This window comes from Bos indicus x Bos taurus, chromosome 1, assembly GCF_003369695.1.
Source record: "Bos indicus x Bos taurus breed Angus x Brahman F1 hybrid chromosome 1, Bos_hybrid_MaternalHap_v2.0, whole genome shotgun sequence".
In the NCBI taxonomy this organism is placed as follows: Eukaryota; Metazoa; Chordata; class Mammalia; order Artiodactyla; family Bovidae; genus Bos; species Bos indicus x Bos taurus.
In genome coordinates this window covers 69311639-69334521 of record NC_040076.1, presented here as the reverse complement: position 1 = coordinate 69334521, position 22883 = coordinate 69311639, and the positions used below count along the sequence as shown (strand labels likewise).

General features: G+C 49.3%; 1 protein-coding gene across 2 annotated transcripts in view; it reads left to right on the top strand.

The window, feature by feature from the left end:
* Positions 1-22883, top strand: part of SLC12A8 (solute carrier family 12 member 8) — a 149051-nt gene that overhangs the window by 77200 nt on the left and 48968 nt on the right. For both annotated transcript variants that reach the window (XM_027536506.1, XM_027536495.1), the window contains exon 6: positions 11933-12046. In XM_027536506.1, coding sequence (XP_027392307.1) covers positions 11933-12046 — 114 coding nt within the window. The remainder of the gene's footprint in view (positions 1-11932; positions 12047-22883) is intronic.

Below are 22883 nucleotides of genomic sequence, written 5' to 3'. Positions count from 1 at the left end.
GCCCGGCTCTGTCCTTGTGTCGGCTCCGGCTCCGTGAGCAGGAGGGGGCTTGGCCCACCAGGCTCCCCAGACAGCTCCCTGGGATGGATGCCTGAAGCATGAAGTCACTGGCTTGGGAGGGCCCTCGCCTTGCTGGGCTGCCTGCCTCAGCCCTGAGCAGCCAGGAGTTTCAAGGAGGTGGAGGGTGACACCCTGAGGGGTGGGTTAGCACATCCTGCCTGTACCCCTGGTTCCGCCCTGCGGGCCTGGTACTCCCCTCACTGCAGGAGGGAGTCCTCTGGCTGTGGAGGGTGAGCCAGATGCCCTCAGCATGGCTGTGGAGGGCAAATGATGGCATTTTCAGACTCAAGCATTTGGGGGGCACCTACTTGGCTTCCCTGGTGGCTTAGACAGTAAAGAATCTGCCTGCAATGAGGGAGGCCTGGCTTTGATCCCTGGGTTGGGAAGATCCCCTGGAGAAGGGAATGACTGCTCACTCCAGTGTTTTTGCCTGGAGAAGTTCATGGGTAAGGGAGCCTAGCAGACTACAGTGCATGGGGCCACAAAAAGTTGGACACAGCTGAGCAACTAGCACTGACTGGATTGAGACGCGTTTTAGTGGGTCTGAGAGGGACACAGAGGCAAGAGACAGGCCCTCAGGCCACTCATGTTTGGGTGGGGAATGACAGCCATCTACAGACAGAGAATCTCAGGCTGACTGTGGGTGGTGCAGAGAGGACTGGCTGGGCTGGGCCATGTTCTGTGACCTGAGGAGCCTGTGGGTGCTGGCTGGAAGGGAGAGTGAAGTTTGCTATGGGGGCCTTTGGCAGGAGAGTGCTGCCTCCTTGGGGCTGGCAGGAGATGAAGCCCCAAGTCATAAACTCCAGGGCTCAGATGGGGTTAGGGCCAGAGGTTTCTGAGCCTGTGGCACAGGTGCCCTAAGCCTGCTCACCATCTAATTTATTTGTCTCTCCAGTCCCAGACTTAATGCTTGCTGGGAGCTGGGCCATGCAAATTCATCTTCAGGGACGTATCCTGAAGAAATAGTGAGCCCTCTGCCGTGAGGTAGTCCAATCCCAGCACACAAGCGCCCAGAGCCCAGCCAGCACCAAGCACCACGGCAGCCCCTAGAACACCTCCCTGGGGACTGCATTGGCCAGTGCATTTCTGGGCCCCATAGAGAACTGACAAGTGGCTGAACCTGTTGGCCCCATTTGAAGGATTGCATCACACTTACATAGTTGTCAGAGCTGTAGCTTTGGACTCAGACCTCTGTGTTCAGATTCCAGGACAGCTGTAACTCATTGCATGGACTTGGTCAAGTTAACCTTTCTGACCACTCTCATTTCTGAAAATCAGGTAATAATGCCTACTTTACTGGGTTGCCAGAGCATAAAATAATATATATAAGAGGCCTACTGTCATAGCCTGAACGAAGTGGGTGCTTAATAATTATTAACATTGTTTATCCTGGATGACTGTGTCTCTGGAGGCCCCGGGGTTATGCTCCAAGGCAGTGCTTCTCAAGCTTCAAGATTGGGGGATCTTGTAATGGTGAAGGTGGCAGTTGCAGGGTCGGGGCAGGGGGAGATGCTGCAGTTCTAACAAGCTCTCGGGTGGTGCTGATACTGACACCCCTGGGCCAAGACCAGGTAGGGACACATTATCCAAGTGCCCCAGAGGAGCATCCCTGGCCTCCTTTTTCTTCGCACTTGCCCAGGACAGCCCAGGTTAAAGGCATATTCATTCCAGGCCAGCTCTTATTAAGTGGGACCTGTGTTAGACACTGCTCCCAGGCCCAGGTTGCCAGTGACCAGCAGAATATTGAAAGCAAGAACATGTGTCAAAAACAAGACTGAGACAATAGCATCCTTGACTTTGCGGAAGTTTTCCATGCGGTCTGGGCATGGTGGATATTGAGAAACCACAGTCTGTGCTTCTGGACAGCTCTTCCTCCAAGTCCCACAACCCAGCCCATGATGCCTGAATAAAACCTTGTAAGGTCTAGATGTTAGCAAAAGGAGCTGGGGTTTCTGCCTGAACTCCTGAGAACATGGGACTTTCTGCCCAGTTCCTCCAGGGAGGGGGTGTGCATGGGCAGATGGCTCACTGTGGGGTGGGGGGGTGGGGCGGTGCTCGCCTTGCAGTGGCTGAGAGCTGAGGCTTTCACTCATCTGCTTCATCTAAGGAGGCAGCTTGCTTTGGTGGGAGAATTGGAGTCTGCATCTGGGACTAGTCTGCACCTGTGGCTTCGCTCCTCCCTCTCCACTCTGCCTTGGCTGGGAAGCTCCCTGCATCCTCTATTCCACATCTGCAAAGCAGAGACGGCCTGGCTGAAACAAGGATGCTGCAGGTGGTCCCTGCAGGGGGCGCTTTTTTTTTTTTAATTGTGGCAAAATATATATGACAAAAAATTTGCCATTTTAACCGTTTTAAAGTGTGCAATTCAGTGGTACTTACTCCATCAACCGTGATGTACATCCATCACAACTGTCTTCTTCTAAAACATTTTTTATCACCCCCAAACAAAAGCTGTGTCTACAGAAAAATAACTCTCCATTCCCCTGCCAGTCCCTGATAGCCTCTGTTCTATTTTCTGTTTCTGTGAATATGCCTATTCCAGATGTTTCATATGAATGGATCATATAGTATTTGTCTTTTTGTGTGGTTTTTTTTCGCACTTAATGTGTTTTTGAAATTCATCCATGTCGTATCAAGTGTCCGTACTTCATTCCTTTCGATGGCTGAATAGTACTCTCTGGGTAGACCATGTGCTGTTTCTCCACTCATCTGTTGATGGACACCTGGGTTGTTTCCATTGTTTATTTTTTATTTTAAACAATATTTATTTATTTGACTTAGTTGTGGCACATGGGGTCTTTCGTCTTCCTTGGGGCATGCGGGATCTTTAGTTGCAGCAGGTGGGATCTAGTTCCCTGACCCGGAATTGAAGCTAGGCCCTCTGCATTGGGAGTGGAGTCTTAGCTACCGGACAACCAGGGAGGTCCCTCTATTGTTTATTAAAACTATAATTTTTTTTGCTTGCCCCCTGGTTCTAGGCAATGAGATATATCATGACATGGAACAGCATAGTTCCTGCCCTGACGCGGCAGGCAGCAGGCAGTGACAACAGAGAGATGGGTGCCTAGCAGGGCACACGTTGGAGGGGGCTTGGCTGCACTGGGTTCTTCTGGTCTTGCCTGACCAGCTGCTGACTGTGTGGCGTGGGGTCTCCTTTTTGGGGCCTTGGCATTTCCCATTTGTACAATGGACTTACATTGTAAGGACCATAGTCCTTGTTGGACCCCTGTGGTGTTGGCATGCTATAGTCCTGTGATACGAATCTTCTGCCGTGGGGTTCTAAGAGAATATCCCCTGCGTTTCTTTCTTGGGTAGGGCTTGCGGTAAGCGAGAACTGCACTGGCTGCAGAGCTGGGGTGTGTGGAGTCCGGATATTTCCAGCATGGTGCTAGGCAGGAGGGCGACCCTGCTTGCATAACCACGGGGATGCTGACTGCGCCCTGCAGGGGGACCCCTTGTCCCCCCACCCCCTTCTCAGTGCCTGCCTGGAGACAGTGTCCAGGCAACAGCGGGGCTGAGGACTGACTCCCAGGTCAGAACTCTGGACCCACCGCAGAGGCTGGGGCTATGCGGAGACAGTCGATGTGGGGGACCCCAAGTGGGGTTGGATTATTTTGGGGGGTGTGCGGGAGTGTGTGGGGTTTAGGTAGGATGGGAATTAGGATGCCAGAGGCAGGGACAGCCAGAAGGAATAAGTGGTGGCTGGGAGGAACCCACAGCCTGGGTGGAGACTTCCTGTCAAAACAGCCACTTATCCTGGCTGGAGAGTGCATTCCTTTCCCCCAGGAGATAAGAAGGCCAGATTTTCCTTTCTCAGTGCTCCTTTGAGCTGAGAGCAGAGTTGGGTAAGCCAGTGGGGGCTTTGCAGGCTGGAGGCTGGGGGCTTTGCAGTCCCTTCCATCTGGCCCCAGCCTGCCCAGCTGGGCTCCTGGCCCCCCTCTCAGACTCCCTGCAGCCTTGGGTGAGCTCTGACCCCAGCAGCCAAGGGTTGATTCAAATCTTGTCTCCTCTCTGTGCTTCAGCTTCGTTACCTGAAAAATGCACCTATCTTGTTGATCGAAAGTATGTAATGCACTTGGAACAGTGCCTGGCACAAACCTTTGCTCAGCAATTTGTGGCAATCCTGCTTGTTATCCAAAGACTCCACTTTGTTTCTTGGGTCCAAGTGAGTTGCGGATTCCTAAATTTCCTAGGGCATCTGACAATCCTCTGCTCTGTAGACTTTTCCAGGTGAAAAATCTCTTCTCATCTCAACTTGACCCCAAGGCCATTATAAAAAAAGTCCTGCTAAGCATGTAAAATAGAGCCGATGTCAGAGGATGGAACAATTTCTCGGATATTAGAAATGCCCCGTTTCACAAGTGAGAGCTCCTTTTCTCAGGAGTAACTCCAGGACTGCTGTCCTAGATTGTAGGGGTTGGCAGGAGCTTCTCTTCTTACTGGAAACTAAGCCACTGCCTCCCAAGGGGGCTGCCCTGACATCCCCCCAACCCAGGCCCTTCATGCCCTGGGTTGCCTGGCCCTGGGGGCTTTTCCGGCTGTTCCTGCCAGTCAGTTGTCCTGAGGGCGGAGGCCTTCCCCCAGGGGCCTGGAGGCTCCAGGCTGCTCCTCCCCACGCCCTCTGGGCAGGCTCAGCTCCACTTCAGACTTCCCTTCTGGCCACTGCTAGAATGCCCAGCCTTCCCTCTGTGTATTTTCTCTCTGGGTGGGGGCCCAGGAGCTGGAAACCCTGTTCACATCCTCTCTCCACCCTCCCTTTGGAGGACCAAACTCACCAGGGCTGAAGCCAGAGAGGCGGTTGTGGTCTGGGGAAGGCTCCTAGCTCATGGAACAGAAGTCCTATGGAGAAGGAAATCCATGCTGTGGGCGGGGCTTTGGAGGGATCTCTTCCTAACCCATCATTATTGCTCCTTCCAGTCAGTACAACCTGATCTGGTTCAGTTTCAGAGTATTTCTGATGGTGCACCTGTCGTGGACTAGAACTGTTATGACCCAGATCAATGGGAGAATCCAGCAAACAAGGAGTATTTTGGGGACTCCAAATGGGACTCCAAGCCAGGGTTCCATTCCCACTTTCAACTCTCATGCCTTTCGAGTAGCTGGCTTCTAGCCAGTTCCCTCACTTATAAAAACAGACCAGTGAATTAGACCAGGAAGCTTTTAGTATCTGCATTAATGGAGGGTATACGTGACTGTCATACTCTAAGACCTAGTGGCAGGACTTGTAATTCATAATTACATTTCATTGGTGGACGAAAAATGTGGTAGTGACCTTGTCTCACAGTCTGGAGCACACTTGGTATCCATAGCCACAGAGATGGTGAAGGGTAACAGGGAGGTTACCCTTTGCTACTTGGAAGAAAAACTATGACAAACCTAGACAGAAAATTAAAAAGCAGAGACATTACTTTGCCGACAAAGGTCCATCTAGTCAAAGCTATGGTTTTTCCAGTAGTCGTGTATGGATGTGAGAGTTGTACTATAAAGAAGGCTGAGCGCTGAAGAATTGATTATTTTGAACTGTGATGTTGGAGAAGACTCTTGAGAGTCCCTTGGACTGCAAGGAGATCCAACCAGTCAATCCTAAAGGAAATCAATCCTGAATATTCATTGGAAGAACTGATTCTGAAGCTCCAATATTTTGGCCATCCGATGTGAAGAACTGACTCATTAGAAAAGACCCTGATGCTGGGAAAGATTGAAGGCAGGAGGAGAAGCGGACAACAGAGGACTAGATGGTTGGATGGCATCACCGACTCAATGGACATGAGTTTGAGCAAGCTCTGGGAGATGGTGATGGACAGGGAAGCCTGGCTTGCTGCAGTCCATGGGGTCGCAAAGAATTGGACACGACTGAGTGACTGAACAGCAACAGAGAGGTAGAGGGCAGCACTGACAGCTCTGGAAGCTAGTTTGGGATTTTATATCAGCTGCTGGAGATCAGTGGTGCATTTGGATGATGTGCCCTGAGTCTTGAGAATGGACTTCTGACTGGCGGCTTTCAGAATTAGAAGTGTTCTGAAAAAGAATTTAGTTTACCTGTTACTGAGAGTGTGATCTACATCACCTGGGTTCATTTAGACTGCAGACTCTCATCCCTGGGGGACATCCCCACCTGGACATCCCAGGTGCCCATCCCAGGTGGACAGAGTTATCATTTGCATTTCGAAGAAGGGCTCACTTACAGTCCCACAGTGAGTCTGTGGCAGAACCAGAGTGTGAGCCCAGGTGTCCTGTTGCTTCGTCCTGTCACGGTTCTTCCCTTCCTCCCAGAGATCCCCAGGGCCTCATGCTCCACCCCAGGGAGGAGAAGAATAGCCTGGGCTTCTCCCAGATCTACCCTCTTTGAGCTCAGTTTGGGCACATTTTGCTCTCTCATGACTGAGGCTGCCTCACCCATTGCAGCTCCCAGACCTGACACCAAAGCCCTGAGGCAGAAAACTCCACTGAGCAGCCCAGGCCCCTGGGGGCTTGCTCGCCAGACTGCCCGTCTGTGTCCACTTTGGACCTGCTGGGATTGGGCCATATCTGAGTAAGTGCAGGGCTGCGTGGCAGGAGCTCTGTGAGAGCCTCAGTGATAGGGTGCAGCCTGGACATGCCTCTTTTCTCCTTGGCACTGACCTGTCTTTGTTAGGCCATTTTAGGCTTTCTGTCCCTCCCCCCAAATGCAGGTCTCTGTCCCCATGAGACAGAGTCCCAGAGCCATCAAGGCAATGCCGGGCAATGAGCAGACCATCCCGGGTTCCAGGTGGGCTCTGCTGCGGAGGAGGCTCTTGGGAGGGGTGAGTGTCCAGGGTGAGGCGGGGCCCTTGGTCAAGGCCCCCCGTTCACCTTTCCCTTACTGCTCACCCTACTGTACTTTCCGGCTCCTCTGGGATCCTCTGAGGCCCGGTGGCCTTCTCGCGCCCTCCCCGCCCCCAGGCCTTGTTTTGGTGTGTGTGTGTCCCTTCCCAGAAGCTCGGCCTCTCCTTTCCTTTTCCTTGCAGCGCTGCTCTTCCTGTGATGTCCTAGGATCCGGGCAACGTGCCCCTCCCGCCTTCCTCTCCCTTGGCCCTTCCTCTGCTCTTTCTATTCCTGGTTGGACCTGCCTCTCCCATTGTCGTTCCCAGGAAAGGGCTGTCTTGCTGGTCGAGGGGTGGGGGACCTGAGCCAAGAAGAAAACCGGGTGGGAAGCCCCCAACCCGACCCGGGCTTATCAGAGGGATGGCAGGGCCCCTGGTGCCAGCGTCGTTTTTAGATATCTCACTTTCCAAGTTAGTCAGCAGTGGCCATCTGACACCCACGGTGGAGGCGGGGGATGACTTCCCTCTGCCTGCTCTGATTTCAGCGGACCCCAGGGGCAGTGAGGGCGGGTGACACAGAGTTTCCCGGAAGCCACCTTCCCAGAGGGCGCAGCCCAGCCTGAGGGAGCTGCCGTTTGTAGCAGTGCTTGACTCCTTTGGCCCAGACGAGGTAGGCAGGGTCCTGTGATAGTCCTTGGGAGCAGATCCTTGACCCTGCAGGGGGCTTCCTACGGTGACAGGAAGCTGTGATACCTGAGTGCAAAGGGGGAAGGCCAGCCTTCAAGTGTCTTCCCACCTCCTGCTCTTGCCTGGTTTTTGTCATGTTTTCTGTTTCCTCACTCTGTTCTATCTTTGTTCTTCCTAAAAGCTCATAACTCACGTGGGGCCAAATAATGTTTTCTGTGGATACAGAAGCAGATGTTCAGGTCAAACCCAGATATAGTTACATGCAGCAGCTGCAGGCACTGGGCATTCTGGGCCTCGCAGAGCTGGAAGACACCAGCTGAGAGCGCCGGAGCCCTCTTGTTACCAGCAGAGTCTCTGAAGGGCCCACAGAGGCGAAGACACTCACCTTAGACATCTCTGGGGAAACAACTCAGGATAAATTGCAGGGAGTTGCTATGGTAGATGGAAACCGTTGACTTCAGACAGACCTGGGGTGGAGGCTGGGCTCTGCCTCTTCCCAGCTGTGCACACACCCCTTAGTGCATATGGCATTCCACAGGGAGACCCCCGTGGGCCCCACAGAGGTGGAGAAGGGGAGATGCCATGACCTCGGGGGCGTTTCTCTCGGAGTTGAAGGAAACCTCGGCTGTATGCATCCCTCTGTGTGGGAGGGTGGTGTTGGGGACCTGGGGACCTCAAGACTGGCCTCCCAGAGGAGAGGCCAGGGCTGTCATACAGGCAGGTCTACTGTGTGACCTTGGACAAGACTCTTCACCTTCATGAGCCTGGTTTGCTCACCTCTGATCTTGCAGGGTAGTTGTAAGGTTCAAGGATGATGTTGTAAAGGACTTGGTGCCCAGTGACTGGCACAGAGGAGGTGCTTAATAACTGATGACTTGTCACTGTGTTCAGAAGGGAGTGTCCCGGGATGTCCCTGGGGGACCTGCCCTGTCCCCATGCATGCAGATGCCTTGCCTGGCAGAGATGACAGCAGGAGATGTTGGCCTCTGTTCACCCCAAGGCACGGCATGGTGGGACTTGAGACATCATAGGTTAGGTGGGGCCTGCCGGAAGTCTCAGGTACAGAGGCAGCCCCTAGCATAGAGGTCCTGAACCTTGGGGAGGCTTCAGGGAACCCCCACAATGGAATGCAAAATGTGCTTTCATCAGATTCTCAAATGGGGCCATGACTAGAAGAATTAGCAAATCAGGCAGCAAGACCCACTGTGAGAGGCCGTGGCAGGTGGTGTCTACTCAGCCCTGCAATGCTGGATGTGGCCAGCGGACCTCAGGCCACGCCTTAAGTACAAATTCTTCTGAGACATCAGTGCCTGACCTGGGTCCAGCTGGACCAGAGGTTAGGGTTGTGGGCAAGAGACTGGGGCCCCAGAACTCAGGATGAAGGCCAGGTCTTCTGTGGGGCTAGCTCAGGACTGGGGAGCATGATGTGGGGGGCTGTCAAGTGGATGGAAGTCATAAGGGCCCCGGGAAGGTAAGGGCAGAGGCAGTTAGACAGGTCCACCATGCGAGCCTAGGCCTCCTTCTCGTCCAGTAGAATGCAGCATGTGTGAATGGTGGCCGTAAGGCCCACCCCTGCTGGACTGGGCTGTGTCAGAAATGATCTCTCTAGGCCTTGAATTCCAGCTTGAGGAAAGTCACTGCAGGGTCTTACCTCAGATACCTGAGGCTGTAGGTGTTTCCTCCCTATCTTTTGCTCAATTTCGTTTTTTTTTTCCTTCTGTTTCTTTTTTGCCCCTTATTTTACTTGCCCTATCTTATGTTTTTCTCATAAGCTACTTATTTTGAAAAATGGGGCAAGTATCATTTTGAAAAACAGGGAGAGTATAAATGGAAAGGAAAAAAAAGAAATAAATTTGTTTATAGAAAAGCTATCTGGAGAAAGTAGGCTTTCAGTTGTGGGACGTTTTGTTTGTTTTTACAAAAGGCATTACTTTTTGATGATAAGTGGATTATGCTCATGACAGACAACATGGAAAGTTTTTAAACATTTAAAAAAAATTGCCCATGATTGCATTATACAGACAACAACAATTAGTTTTTGGTATATTTGCTTTTTTTACATATATACATTAAAACTTTTTTTTGTATTTATTCTATAAATGGTATCCAATTTCTTACTTAATATATGTCATATGTAACATGGATAGGTTTCTTTGGCACTAGTAAGTCTTTATAAGGATTTAAAATACCTCAACCTTTCAGTTGGACATTTAGACACTCCCCACTTACACGATTATAAATAACTCATTGACAAGCATCTCTGTTGATAAAGTTCTTGTCGAAGTTAAGATTTCCTTGAGAACAATTCAGGACTGGACTTGGGGGGAAAGGGCTGGGGTCAGCAGCAGTTGTCAGTATGAGCGTGTGCTTGTGAGCGTGTGAGAGCTGCATTTGTGATCATCCTGCAGAGGAGGGACCCCGCCCCCACCCCTGCCGCCTCGAATAAGCCAAGTGACTCATCCGCTCAATCTGTGGATCTCGTTGGTGGGATGATGGAGAAAGAGAAGAGGCTTCCCAGTGACTCATCTACAGCGCCTGAGATCCCTCTGGCCCTTCAGGCTGACCAGGGCCAGGCCCTTCAGGCCTGGTGACCAAAGGCCTGCCCATGTCAGGGTGGCTTCGGGGACAGCCAGGATCCGTGGAGCCTGATGAAGTGTTCTTGATCCTCACGGCCGGCCTGCCCAGCGCACAGCCCTGTGCTCAGATGTGCTCAGACCTGTGTGTCATCCAGCTTGGCTAAGCTCCCTTCCAAGGCAGGCTGGGCTGGTTTTCTCCTCAGAAAGTCTAGTCAGTGGGGTCAGCCAGCGGATAAACTAAAGTTAACTTGGCTATTATTGCTTTTCTGTTAATGAGGAGAGGACCAGCTGTGAAGACGCCAAACCATTCGGAAATGCTGCACAGTCCTTGGGATCTAAGGTTCAGGAGAAAGAGAGCAATTGACAATGATTTTAAGTCCTGACTGGACTCCCCAGGGTTCCTTGTGCTTCACTGAGCTTTCATTTTACTGTTTTTTTTGAAAAATATTTTTCCTATGAAGATATGAATCTTGGAAGCCATGAGAAGTGCCCGTGATCTCGGACTCATCAGCAAGCCAGCACTCTTTACTGGATGGAAGCTCGGGGTGAAGTTCAGCCCCGAGGGTGGTGGAGGACAGGCTGGCAGGGGATTGTCACCACAGCCCTGGGGGTCAGCTATGGAGAGACTAATGGCTAAGTGCTCATCTTGCATGTCAGAGGGGATAGAGGGAAAAAGATCAAGACCGAGTTGTGGACTAGAGTGAGCAGGAACAAACCAACTCATTCTCTAAAAACTGACACTGGATATCCTGCGTGTTTCTGAGCCCAAGGACACTGGACTTGTATCTTAAAATTCCACAGCCCACTAACACATCCACAGATACTGTTCAAGGTGACCCCCTTTGACAAAAAAGCAGTATCTGTAGGAGTGAAACCTCTTAACTGCATTTAAGGCAATGTAAAAAATGTTTAAAATTCTTTGAAGAAATCAGATCTGAGATGTTTCTGCTATAAAGTAGTCTCTGAACCATCAGACTGAAAGCACGGAAGCAAAAGATCCAAGAGCAAGGTTCTTTCAGCGTGACCCATATTTGCACCCTGCCTGCTGTGTGGCAGGCACAGTGGCTGGGCCTGGGGGACAGAGGTGTTTAAGAGCAGATCTCTAGCCCCAAGGAGTCTGGTCACGGAGGGCACTTAGGAGGAGGATTCTGATCAGGGAGTTAATGTAAAGCCCAAAGAGAGCAGTGTTTGGGTTGGGCTTGAAGAGTGAGCACCATATTGATGTTCAGAGATGTGGGGAAGGGTCTGGAAGCAGAGGACACAGGATTGGGTACTAGGGGGCTTCTTGGGCAGAGTGGTCTGTGTGACTGCTGGGAAGAGGAGAAGGCAAAGCACGAATAGGAAACGGTGGGCCATTGCCAGGTTGTACGGAGCTTCCACACTTGTCTTAAGGAGTTTGGACTTGATTCTGTAGCTAATAGGAATCTATGGGAAGGTTTTTGAGCAGGGAGTTAATGTAATTTTTTAAATCAAAAGCAAACACATCAGTGCATGCTCACTGATTTCAGCTGTACCGAAGTCTACAAGCAAAAAAAAAAAGCTCCCCTTGCTAGAGGTGACTACTCTCTTCTTCATGTCATTTTATTTACCTACATCCATAGATAGATATATACGAAAGTCAAGCCCTAGACGTGGGAAGGAAGATGTTTCTATAATCTTCTGTGTTCTCTCCCTGCCCCCCCCCCCCCACATCATACCTACCTTTTACTATTTAAAGTTACTATTTAAAGCTGGGACTATTTACTATTTAAAGCTGGGACTGTAATCTAGGGAACTTGTGCTATGTCTTGTCACTCGGCTCATTTTGCTTTCTTGGTATTATTTCAGAACATGGTTTTATTGGATATTCACCAGAACTGCTACAGAACAACACTCTGCCAGATTACAGCCCTGGAGAGTCCTTTTTCACTGTCTTCGGGGTGTTCTTCCCCACAGCTACAGGTACTGGCATTCTTTTTCATTATCATGTTAGGGATATAAGTAAATGCTTGGTTCCCAAAATGTAGTATCATAATGGACCTGTATGTGCTTATAGGGTATATACCTGACTTTATAGACAGCCTTAGCTTTAACTACACATCTATTATTTTGACAGAGGCTTTACTTGTTCATAATTCCTGAAGGCTCCCAACATGATTTGATCCTCCTTACCCCTTATACTTACATATTGACACCTCTTGGCCAAGTTAGTAGGGGGGACATATTCTCTTAGGGCTAAGCAGGCTGGATTCCTCAACAGGACAGCTGCCCTTTCCACCTTGTATCGAGTGCAGACTGGTCTCTAATCTCCCCCTCCCCTACCCCAACCCACGTGTCTTCTCCTAGGGGCAGAGAAATGCTCTTATCTTCTTGCCACTTTGGCTGTGGGTGAAATCAGGACCCCACGGGCAAGGACTGCATCCTCTCCCCCACTTTCCCGTTCCATGGTGCCTGCAGAGGAGCCTTGCACAGCTGAGGTCCTGGTAGAACTCCTGTTGCATGCTCAGGTCCCAGGCCCAGAAGGTAGTAAGCTAACGTGTTGACCAAATGCTCCACAAGAAATAACCATTTACTAGGGACTGGGCTTGTTCCCAGAACACAGACTCAAAAAAACGTTTCTTTCTCCATCCAGGCAGTGTTGATGTCCTGGAGCTGATTTTGTCTCCTTTCCCTCTTCCTTCTGCCTTCCTCCAGAGAGAAGGGAGGAAAAGCTACTAGATTGTTGAAAATTTAAGAGACTGTCCCTATCAGATGTGGACAAGGATTTGGAGGAACTGGAACTTGCATACATTGCTGATGGGAACGTAAAATGGGACAACCATTTTTGGAAAATGGTTTGACAGTTTCTTAAAAACCAAACATACCCAGCCATTCCAATCCTGGTTATCTACTATTGAGGGGGAAAAAAAAAAAAAAAGCATGTATCCATATAAAGACTTGTATATGAAAGTTCAAAGCAACTTAGTTTGGTATAATCCCAACTGGAAGCAACTCAAATACTCATCAAAGGGTGAATGGAGAGACAAATTATGGTGTCACCACACAATATAAAACTAATCAGCTATTAGAAAAAGTGAACTATTGATAACTTGTGACGATGTAGATGACTCTCAAAATAAGGCTGCTGTGTGAAAAAAGTCAGGCAAAAAGAGAGTTCCTTTTTAAAAAGATAAAATTATTTAAAAATCCATTTATATAAAATTCTAGAAAATGCAAACTACAGTGACAGAAAGCAGGTCAGTTAATACCTAGGAGTGGAGGTGAAGGGAGCAGGAGGAAGGCCAAGGAAATTTGGGGGGATGAAAAAATGTGTTTCTCACTGTGGTGATGGACTCGCAAGTGTGTTCTTGTCAAATTTTACAGACTGTCACACTCTTAAACTTGTAGCTTATTGTATGTTAGTTATACCTCAGTAAAGCTGTTAAAACGCGGGGGGAAATTACTGACTGTAGTCGTATTTAACAACTCCCCTGAATCCCATTTCTCCCTCTGGCCACCGCCCCTTTCTCTCCCCTGCACAGCCACAGTCTCTGCTCTCCCAACCACTTTCCTGCCTCCTGCTCTACTCGTCCACTCACTCCTTTTGGAATTCCAGGCCTCTCTCTCCAGTGAAATGGTTCTTTCCAAAGTCATCAGTGGCTTCCACTTAGTTCAGTGGGTACTTAAAATTTCTCAGTGTGTTTGACCTCTCAGCTGCGTTCCACTTTCTCCTTCATTTCTCGTACCTTCTATGATGTAGCATCCTGCTCTGACCCTCTTGATAGGGGCATCCTCTTCTGCCTGCCCATTCAATGCTGGGGTTCTTCAGGCTGTGCCTACTGTTTCCCTTGGGATCTCATTCATGCCCATTGTTCAGGGACCACCCATAATGCTGGCCATTCCCAGATTTATGCCTCTAGCCCCGACTTCTCTAAGCTTCACATCGTGTATTTAAGTGCCTACCTGACACCTTCTCTTGGTATCCTAGACTCAGCATGTTCAGAACCCATCCATCCCATCAGCCCCAACTGGTTCTCCTCCACTCCTGATCTCAGGGATGGCACCCTCATCCCCGCAATTGCTTGAGCTAGTAATGGGGAGTTACTTCTGACACCTTCCTCTTGTCAGGCTCCTCTGTCCATGGGCTTCGCCAGGCAAGAATACTGAAGTAGGTTGCCATTTCCTCCTCCAGGGGATCTTCCAACCAAGGGATCGAACCCATGTCTCCTGTGTCTCCTGCATTGCAGGCAGATTTTTTTACCCACTGAGCCATCGAGGAAGCCTCTTCCTTACCAGTCTCCTGCAAGTCCTGTGAATTTTACCTCCTAAATTTACCCGCCTTTACTCTCACTTCCCTCTGTCTCTACCACCTGACCACTCTGCCCCAAGCTTCATTTCTCAGCTGAGTAACTAAGGCAACTCCGAGTTGACACCCCTCCTCCCTCCTCCCTCTTTGAGGCTAGGTCACAGGAAGAAGGCTGGAGCTAGGTCTCGGTGATGGCAGGTAGCATGCTGTTCTACAATCCAGGTGTGCCAGAAACAATGCGTTTCTTTCATCTTAATGAAGTGGAAAGAGTTGGTCTCTGAACCTAAGCCTTCAGGCTGCCGGGGTGGCTGGGAACTGATGTCAGTCATTCCTCATGCCTCTGCCTTGCCTGTCAGGTCTCAGGGTCTTACTAAGTACAGGGCGTGTCAGGGGCTCTGGCTGTTCATCATCTGTGCTCTGAGCCAGGCCCTCCCACAGCCCTGTCTGTAGCTCCCTTTAGGTTTATGGTCTCTGCTGCTTCCAAGCCACTTTGGGGGATGGAAAGTTTGCGGAACCTGGGAACCTCGTGCCTAGAGTCTGTGTACCTCTCAGACCTTCTTTCCTGAGGTCTTGCTGGATCCCACTGGTGCTGCCAGGGAGTAGGCCTCAGGTCCCCGTTGTTCAAATCCTGTGGGCCTTTCTCTTCCTGCCCAAGCGTGAGGGGCAATCTTCTGTTCTAATATGGGCGACACTGCTGTCCAGGGCCAGCTTAGTGAGCATGAATTTATGCATTCACACTTGGGCATAAGCTCAGAAGGACCCCACACTTGGTTGAATGCTTTGCTGTTGCTAAAATTCTTAATAAATTTTGAACAAAGGGTCCTACATTTTTTTTGCACTGGGCCCTACAAACAATGTAGCAAATAGGTTTTGTTCCCGCCATGCTCTCCCCAGTCACTCTGCAGCTTCTTTTCTACCTCCTCCTGCTGCTGCTGCTGCTAAGTCGCTTCAGTCATGTCCGACTCTGTGTGACCCCATAGACGGCAGCCCACCAGGCTCCCTGTCCCTGGGATTCTCCAGGCAAGAACACTGGAGTGGGTTGCCATTTCCTTCTCCAATGCAGGAAAGTGAAAAGTGAAAGTGAAGTCACTCAGTTGTGTCCGACCCTCAGCGACCCCATGGACTGCAGCCTTCCAGGCTCCTCCATCCATGGGATTTTCCAGGCAAGAGTACTGGAGTGGGGTGCCATTGCCTTCTCCTAGATCCTCTAAAACCTCCTAAGGGCCCAGCCTTTTGAGAAACAGAAACCAAAACAATGTGAAAAGTCTGCTTCTTCCCTGCCACGTATTTCCACCAAGATAATAAAATAAAGGTCACGTTCGTTTTGAATGGACAGAAAAGGAAAGGGGGAGGGGATGAAATACACGAAGAAGAAAATTTTCGAAAATTTTTAACATTAACATCTGAAAATATTTTCTAGCCCCTTCTGCTCCCCATTCCCCCACACCTTGCCCCTCCCCGACACATTCAAGAGGCTTCCCACCTGAGCCTGGCCTGTTTCCCACATGAGCCTGTTTCCTTGGGCCTGGCAGGGAGTCCTGATGCCAGGTCAGATCCTTGCTTTCAGGTGCCAGGTTAGCAGCTCCAGCTGAAGCAGGGCCGTGGTCCTTTGAGGCAGGCAGTACCACCAGGATGTTGCCTTATGTGCGTGACCCTGTCAGGTCCCCTCCAAGCTTCTCCCATAGCTTCCCTCCTTTTTATTTGCAGGCCTTGCATTTTGTAAGAGAGGGAACGCGTGGCCTGAGTGAAGGGCCCGGGGTGACGAGCCTTCCCTCTGGTGCTTCACCCTTCAGTAGGGAATCAGCAGTGCCTTGAGGTTGGAAGATGCCACCCAGGAGCCCAGAATTTGAGCTGGACTACCATTTGAGATCAGCCAGTCCAGCGAGTGACTCTCAACTTTTTATCTTTTAATCCATGTTCGTTTTTGTTAATCATACTGAAAACCTTACTACACTGGAAATTCTGTGTCTCCCTGGACCAGAAGGAGTATCTTGGTCCTTTCTTTGAGAAAGATTCTACCTAAGAAGATTAGCCAAGCTTCTTTATTTTCTGTGGCTTAAGTTATGAAGGTATTGTTTGGTAATATTCCAAATATAAAATTATAATATTGAACAAACTGTCTACACAGGCCTCTTTTACCCCACCCCTCTCAGGGAATGTGCTTTTCTGCCTCCCTGACACCCCCGGCCCCATCCCCACCCTCCACACCCCGATCTGGGCCCAACCAGGTTGAGAATCACTGATCTGGGAAATGAGCACAGAGGAGTTTATGAAGGATTGTGGAAGATCACCCAGCTAAGGTGCGGAAGGTGACCAGAGTTGTTAGGAGAAACACACTGACTGAAACTGCCTGCTCTCATCAGGCACCATAGTAACCATTCCTGTGAGTTATTTTACGACAGGAGGTCCTGGTAAGGAATACGGAACTAAAAAGCCACCAACAACCGGTAGAATTTGGGAAAGGTCAAAAGGAGATACTCATGTCCCATTGACCTCCCAGAATCCTCCTTGTTAGAATCCATCTTGACTGAGCAATGTGTGCACCACCAGGAAGGGCCCTGAGTCAGAATGATTGGCCAGAGACAGCCCGGAAACTAATCCCATCACCATAAAACCCGAGACTGCAAGCCACATGGCAGAGCAGGTCTCCTTGGTTCCCTGACCCTCTTGCTCTCCACCCAGGCGCCCCTTCCCAGTGAAGTCTCTTGCTTTGTCAGTACATGTCACCTCTGACAATTCTTTTCTGAGTGTTAGACAAGAGCCCACTTTCGAGCCCTGGAAGGGGTCCCCCTCTGCAATAAAGTTGGGCCACCATCCCTCTGTAGAGGGTTGCCTCTCCTGGCTATCTCTGTTTTCCAGGGGCTCCAGTGTAAACACAGTAGGCAGGACAGGCAATTTGTATCCCTTGGCTTTCCCCTGGCAGATGTTCCATTAAACTATGAAAAGCATGGATGATTGGCAGTTTCCATGGTGACGGATTTGCCAAGGATTAGCTCTGAGTGAGTCATGGCTGGGGCTCCCTCCAACGCCATCCTCTCCTGGAACAAGAGAACCTCCAGGCTGTGAGAGGGGAGAGGAGTTTGGAAGAACAGACACTTCCAGTCCCCCAACCCTGCATCCTCATCTCTGACCAGTGATGTTATTTAGGTTACTCTAGAGATTTTATCCCTGGGGGCGGGAGACTTCTGGGGAGAATAGCTGAAGCCTAGGTTTCAGTGGCTCCTCTGGAGTTAGGAAGCAAGGTCTTCTGTCAGTGCTCCTCGCTGCACTCCACCACACCCTGTGGTGGTGGCTGCAGGGTGGGGCTGGGACCTTGGAATAGACTCTGCATTTAGTTTCCCAAAGCACTTTCCTTCTCTGAGCTATACCACCAAACTTTCTCTGAAAAACAAACACCTCTCCCTATAGTTATTCATACACACACATAGCCACTCTGGGAATCTGGGACCACAGTACATGGAGGAACTAGAAAATGGAAATTCACTGGGATAAATACCATTGTGTGAAGTTGTGTAACCCTTGTCCCCAAATTTCAGACTCCTGCTGGAAAGGATAAGGGCCTGTTGTGGTTGACCACACCCAGCATCAAAATGTATGGGGGAAACCAGCAGCCTTTACCAGAATGTCCACGCTTACCTTTGTGGTCAGGAGCCCTGCTCTTTCTGTGACATCCTTTGGCCTCCCTGGACCTGATCCTATCTCTCCCCACCCCGCACACATACACACACTCTGAGAAGTTCTGGATTCTACTGGGCTCTTCCAGATTGGCTGGCTGTCTCTGGGACCCTCAGCTCTAGGCATCCATGCTGGCTTTGCCTTCAGCCTACCCGTACATTCCTTCTCTCCCAGTGTATCCCCAGGCCTTCTCCTAAGTTATGTGTTCTTGTGGGTGAGAGAACGAGGACCTGCTGGGGCAGAATGAGGTCTTGTTTTAAGGAGCAGAGAGACTGAGGAAGGACAGTCTGAGGGCGGGACTCACCTCTCTGCATTCTGATGGACTTGTGAGTAGGAACAGGAGAAAGGGAGGGAGCTTTATAATTATTATATATGTTTATTTTTGTAATCTCACTTATAGAATTTATGATTTTATCAAATTATCACAGTATCTATAATAATTATCATTACAATAGCCTACAACATCAGGCACTGTGCGGAACACTTTATAGTCTTTCATTTAAACCTCATCATGACCCCAGTGCTTCTATCAGATGCAGATTTATCATTAAGCTAATGAAGCCTGGGTTTCAGGGTCCCTTGGTTGCATGACCTCCTTCTAAAGTTCCATTTCATATTCATAACTTGGTATTTTTAAAAAGTTTTAGGCCCCATGGAACCTGTATCCTTCCCTGGGTTCTATTATTAATCCATCTTACATATGAGGAAACAATGACACAGAGAGGTGATTTCCCAAGGTCACCCGACAAAAAATGGTGATCCCCATCACTTCCCACGTGCTTTGGCAAGGATGCTGGGAAAGAGGACACACGTTTGTCTGGAGCTGTACTCTACCCGGAAGTCAATAAATCCTGCTGGAATCCTAGTGTTTGAATGTCCCATTATTAGACACAGTCTGTCTCAGCAGCATCTCTAAGGCATTGCGAGGGTGGAGCACTGACTAGTTCTGCCTCTAAGAATAGAGCGAAGAGGGGACGAAAGATTCCTACTTTAACAGCTAAACAAACCAATCAGCCAGGTGTGGGGAAGGAGTGGGGTTTTGACGATCAGGTGGAAGGTAAGGAGAGGCAGCCAGAGTGCTTAGGAACCCAGGGGAGTTCTGAGAGCAGAAGGGAGCCCATCTTCCCCAAATGGACATTCAAAAAAAATGTTTTTTTATTGTGTTATAGTTGATTTACAATGTTATGTGAGTTACAGGTATACAGCAAAGTGCACCAGTTATACATATACATATATACATATATCCACTCTTCTTGTTTTTTTTAAGATTCTTTCCCCATATAGACCATTGAGTAGAGTTCCCTGTGCTATGCAGCAGGTTCTTATTAGTCATCTATTTTATAGATAATAATGTGTATATGTCAGTCCTAATCTCCCAGTTTATCCCATGCCCCCACCCCCAGGTGGACATTTATTTAGCACCTACTAGGTGCCAGGCACTGTGCTAGGTGCGTTATAGATGTTCTTTCTAGCTTTACAACAATCCTGCAAGGTACATAATCTTATCCCCATTTGCAAATGGGGAGACCGAGGCTCAGAGCCACACTGCCTCCAAACAACAAAAGGCAGCAGATAAGGTTAAGTCACTTTAGTGCATGGATATTCTACTTTAATGAAAAAGAAAAGTAATAAATTTATGAACTTAAAAAAAGAAACAAAAAAGGCAACAGAGAAACAATCTCTAAATGGAAAGGGAAAATTGAAGGCTTCTAAAGTAAGAGTAGTTCTTTAATGACCAACCAACAGAAACCAGGAAAGTCTAGAAAATGATTAGCTGTTTTTCTTTATAAAAAGTATTTATTTATTTATTTATTTTTGGCCGTGCTGGGTCTTTGTTGCTGTGTGCGGGCTTTCTCTGGTTGTGACTATCCTTCGTTGTGGTACACAGGCTTCTCCCTGTGCTGTGTGGGGGCCGTCCTTCACTGTGGTACACAGGCTTCTCCCTGTGCTGTGTGGGGGCCGTCCTTCACTGTGGTACACAGGCTTCTCCCTGTGCTGTGGGGGGGCCGTCCTTCACTGTGGTACACAGGCTTCTCCCTGTGCTGTGGGGGGGCTGTCCTTCATTGTGGTACACAGGCTTCTCCCTGTGCTGTGGGGGGGCTGTCATTCATTGTGGTACACAGGCTTCTCCCTGTGCTGTGTGGGGGCTGTCCTTCACTGTGGTACACAGGCTTCTCCCTGTGCTGTGTGGGGGCCGTCCTTCACTGTGGTACACAGGCTTCTCCCTGTGCTGTGTGGGGGCCGTCCTTCACTGTGGTACACAGGCTTCTCCCTGTGCTGTGGGGGGGGCCGTCCTTCACTGTGGTACACAGGCTTCTCCCTGTGCTGTGGGGGGGCTGTCCTTCATTGTGGTACACAGGCTTCTCCCTGTGCTGTGGGGGGGCTGTCATTCATTGTGGTACACAGGCTTCTCCCTGTGCTGTGTGGGGGCTGTCCTTCACTGTGGTACACAGGCTTCTCCCTGTGGTGGCTTCTCTTGTTGTAGACCATGGACTCGAGGACATGTGGGCTCAATAGCTGCAGCTCGAGGGCTCTACTAGAGTGCGGGCTCAGTAGCCGTGGTACACAGGCTTCGATACCCTGTGGCGTGTGGGATCTTCCTGGACTGGGGATCGAACCCAAGTCCCATGCATTGGCAGGCAGATTCTTAATCACTGGACCACAAGGGAAAAGTGAAGTCACTCAGTCATGTCTGACTCTTTGCAACCCCAGGGACTGTAGCCTACCAGCCTGCTCTGTCCATGGGATTTTCCAGGCAAGAGTGCTGGAGTGGGTTGCCATTTCCTTCTCCAGGGGATCTTCCCAACCCAGGGATTGAACCCTGGTCTCCCACATTGCAGGCAAATGCTTTATCCAGAAGCCCCAGGCTTTTTTTTTTCCCATTGTTTCCTTATTGTTCAGTCACTATGTCGCGTCTGACTGTGACACCATGGACTGCAGCACTCCAGGCTTCCTTGTCCTTCCTGGAGTTTGCTCAAACTCGTGTCCATTGAGTCAGGGATACCACCCAACCTTCTCGTTCTCTGTTGCTCCCTTCTCCTCCTGCCTTCAATCTTTCCCAGCATCAGGGTCTTTCCCAGTGTGTCAGCTCTTCACATCAGGTGGCCAAAGTATTGGAGTTCCAACATCAGGCCCCTTCAGTGTTGACTTCCTTTAGGACTGATTGGTTTGATCTCCTTGCTGTCCAAGGGACTCTCAAGAGGCTTCTCCAGCATTACAGTTTGAAAGCATAAATTCTTCAGGGCTCAGTGTTCTTTATGGTCCAACTTTCATATCCACACATGACTACTAGACAAACCATAACTTTGACTATCCCAATCCCAGGATCAACCTGCACCTCCTGTGTCCCTGCATTGCAGGTGAAGTATTTACCCATTGAGCCACTGGGGAAGCCTTTTTTTTTTTTTTTCTTAAGAATTCTCATTTTCAGGATCAAAAAAGGAAATAGGGTGGGAGTGGGATTAAAATAACAGGCAAGAGGTGAAGACTTTGATCTCTGTACTATGGTTGATGAAGCGGGCAGCGAGAAAAGGCAGAGGACCACTATCTTGCAGATGCTGGTAAGTGGTTAATGGACATTTATCCTGGTTATTTTTATCAATAGCTGATCCTAGAGATGTTTAAGGGATCAGTTCCTCTCCTGACCATCCACGTCTATTGTCACAGATATTTGAGCCAGGGTGCCAAGCCAAACCTCCCAGTTCACCTGGTGCCACACAACCAGACTGTGAGGTTAATGGCAGTGCCCAGAAAGGTCTGGATGATGCTGGAGGTTTAACCTCCTCAACTCAAGCTGGTAAAGTGATGGCCAACACCACCATCCTCACATGTGAAAGCTGAGTCGGTGAGGAGATGTAAAAGGCCTTAGGACGAGGACGGAAGACCAAGTCAGAAGGCTTTACCTGTGTGAAGAAACCTGTTGCCTAAGTCATATGGTCATAATGCAGCCCATATCATCATCCTGATATAGGGCGAGGACGTGGTTTAGGGTAAAGCAATTAACTGCTTCCTGGAACTGGCAGCTCAAGACCAACGAGGAGGGGAAATGCCCTGGACCAGGACAGACTAGTGATTCAGAACTGGGGACGGAAATTGCTGTAGGAAAACCAACTTGTGGTGCTGATTATAACTGATTATAAGTAGGGCTGATTATAACTAAGTTCAGCACTCTTGTGGGGGCGGTAGCCCCAAATTAATCATGCCGTTACTCTGGTTTAAAAAGAAAAATCCAAAAAGAGCATGGGTGTTAGGAGGAAATGGAGAGACTGTATGATGTGGAGGAAATAACATGACTTGAATTAAGGAAACTTCAACATGAGTTCTGCTGGTTTTGCAAGCAGCTAGCTTGAAAACATGATCAAAATTGCTTCCTCTTTTGGGGTCTCAGTTGCCTCATCTGTGAAATAAAAGGCCAGAGTCGATGATCTCTAAGATACCTTCCAGCTTTAAGAATTGATGATTCTAAATAACCACTTTAAAGATTTTTAGGAAGCCTGCCAAAAAGAGGATAAAGATCAAATAGGAATTACAAAATGGACACTTGGTGTTTTCCAATGATTAAAGTGTTTCATTTTTTTAAAAAAAGTGTTGAATGTCAAATAAGTTTTGGGAAATAGTATGTGCTACATTTCTCTTCTTACAAATGGACAATGAAAATTAGAATGTTGTATGGTAAGGCAATGGCACCCCACTCCAGTACTCTTGCCTGGAAAATCCTATGGACGGAGGAGCCTGGTAGGCTGGTAGTCCATGGGGTCGCTAAGAGTCGGATACGACTGAGCAACTTCACTTTCACTTTTCACTTTCATGCATTGGAGAAGGAAATGGCAACCCACTCCA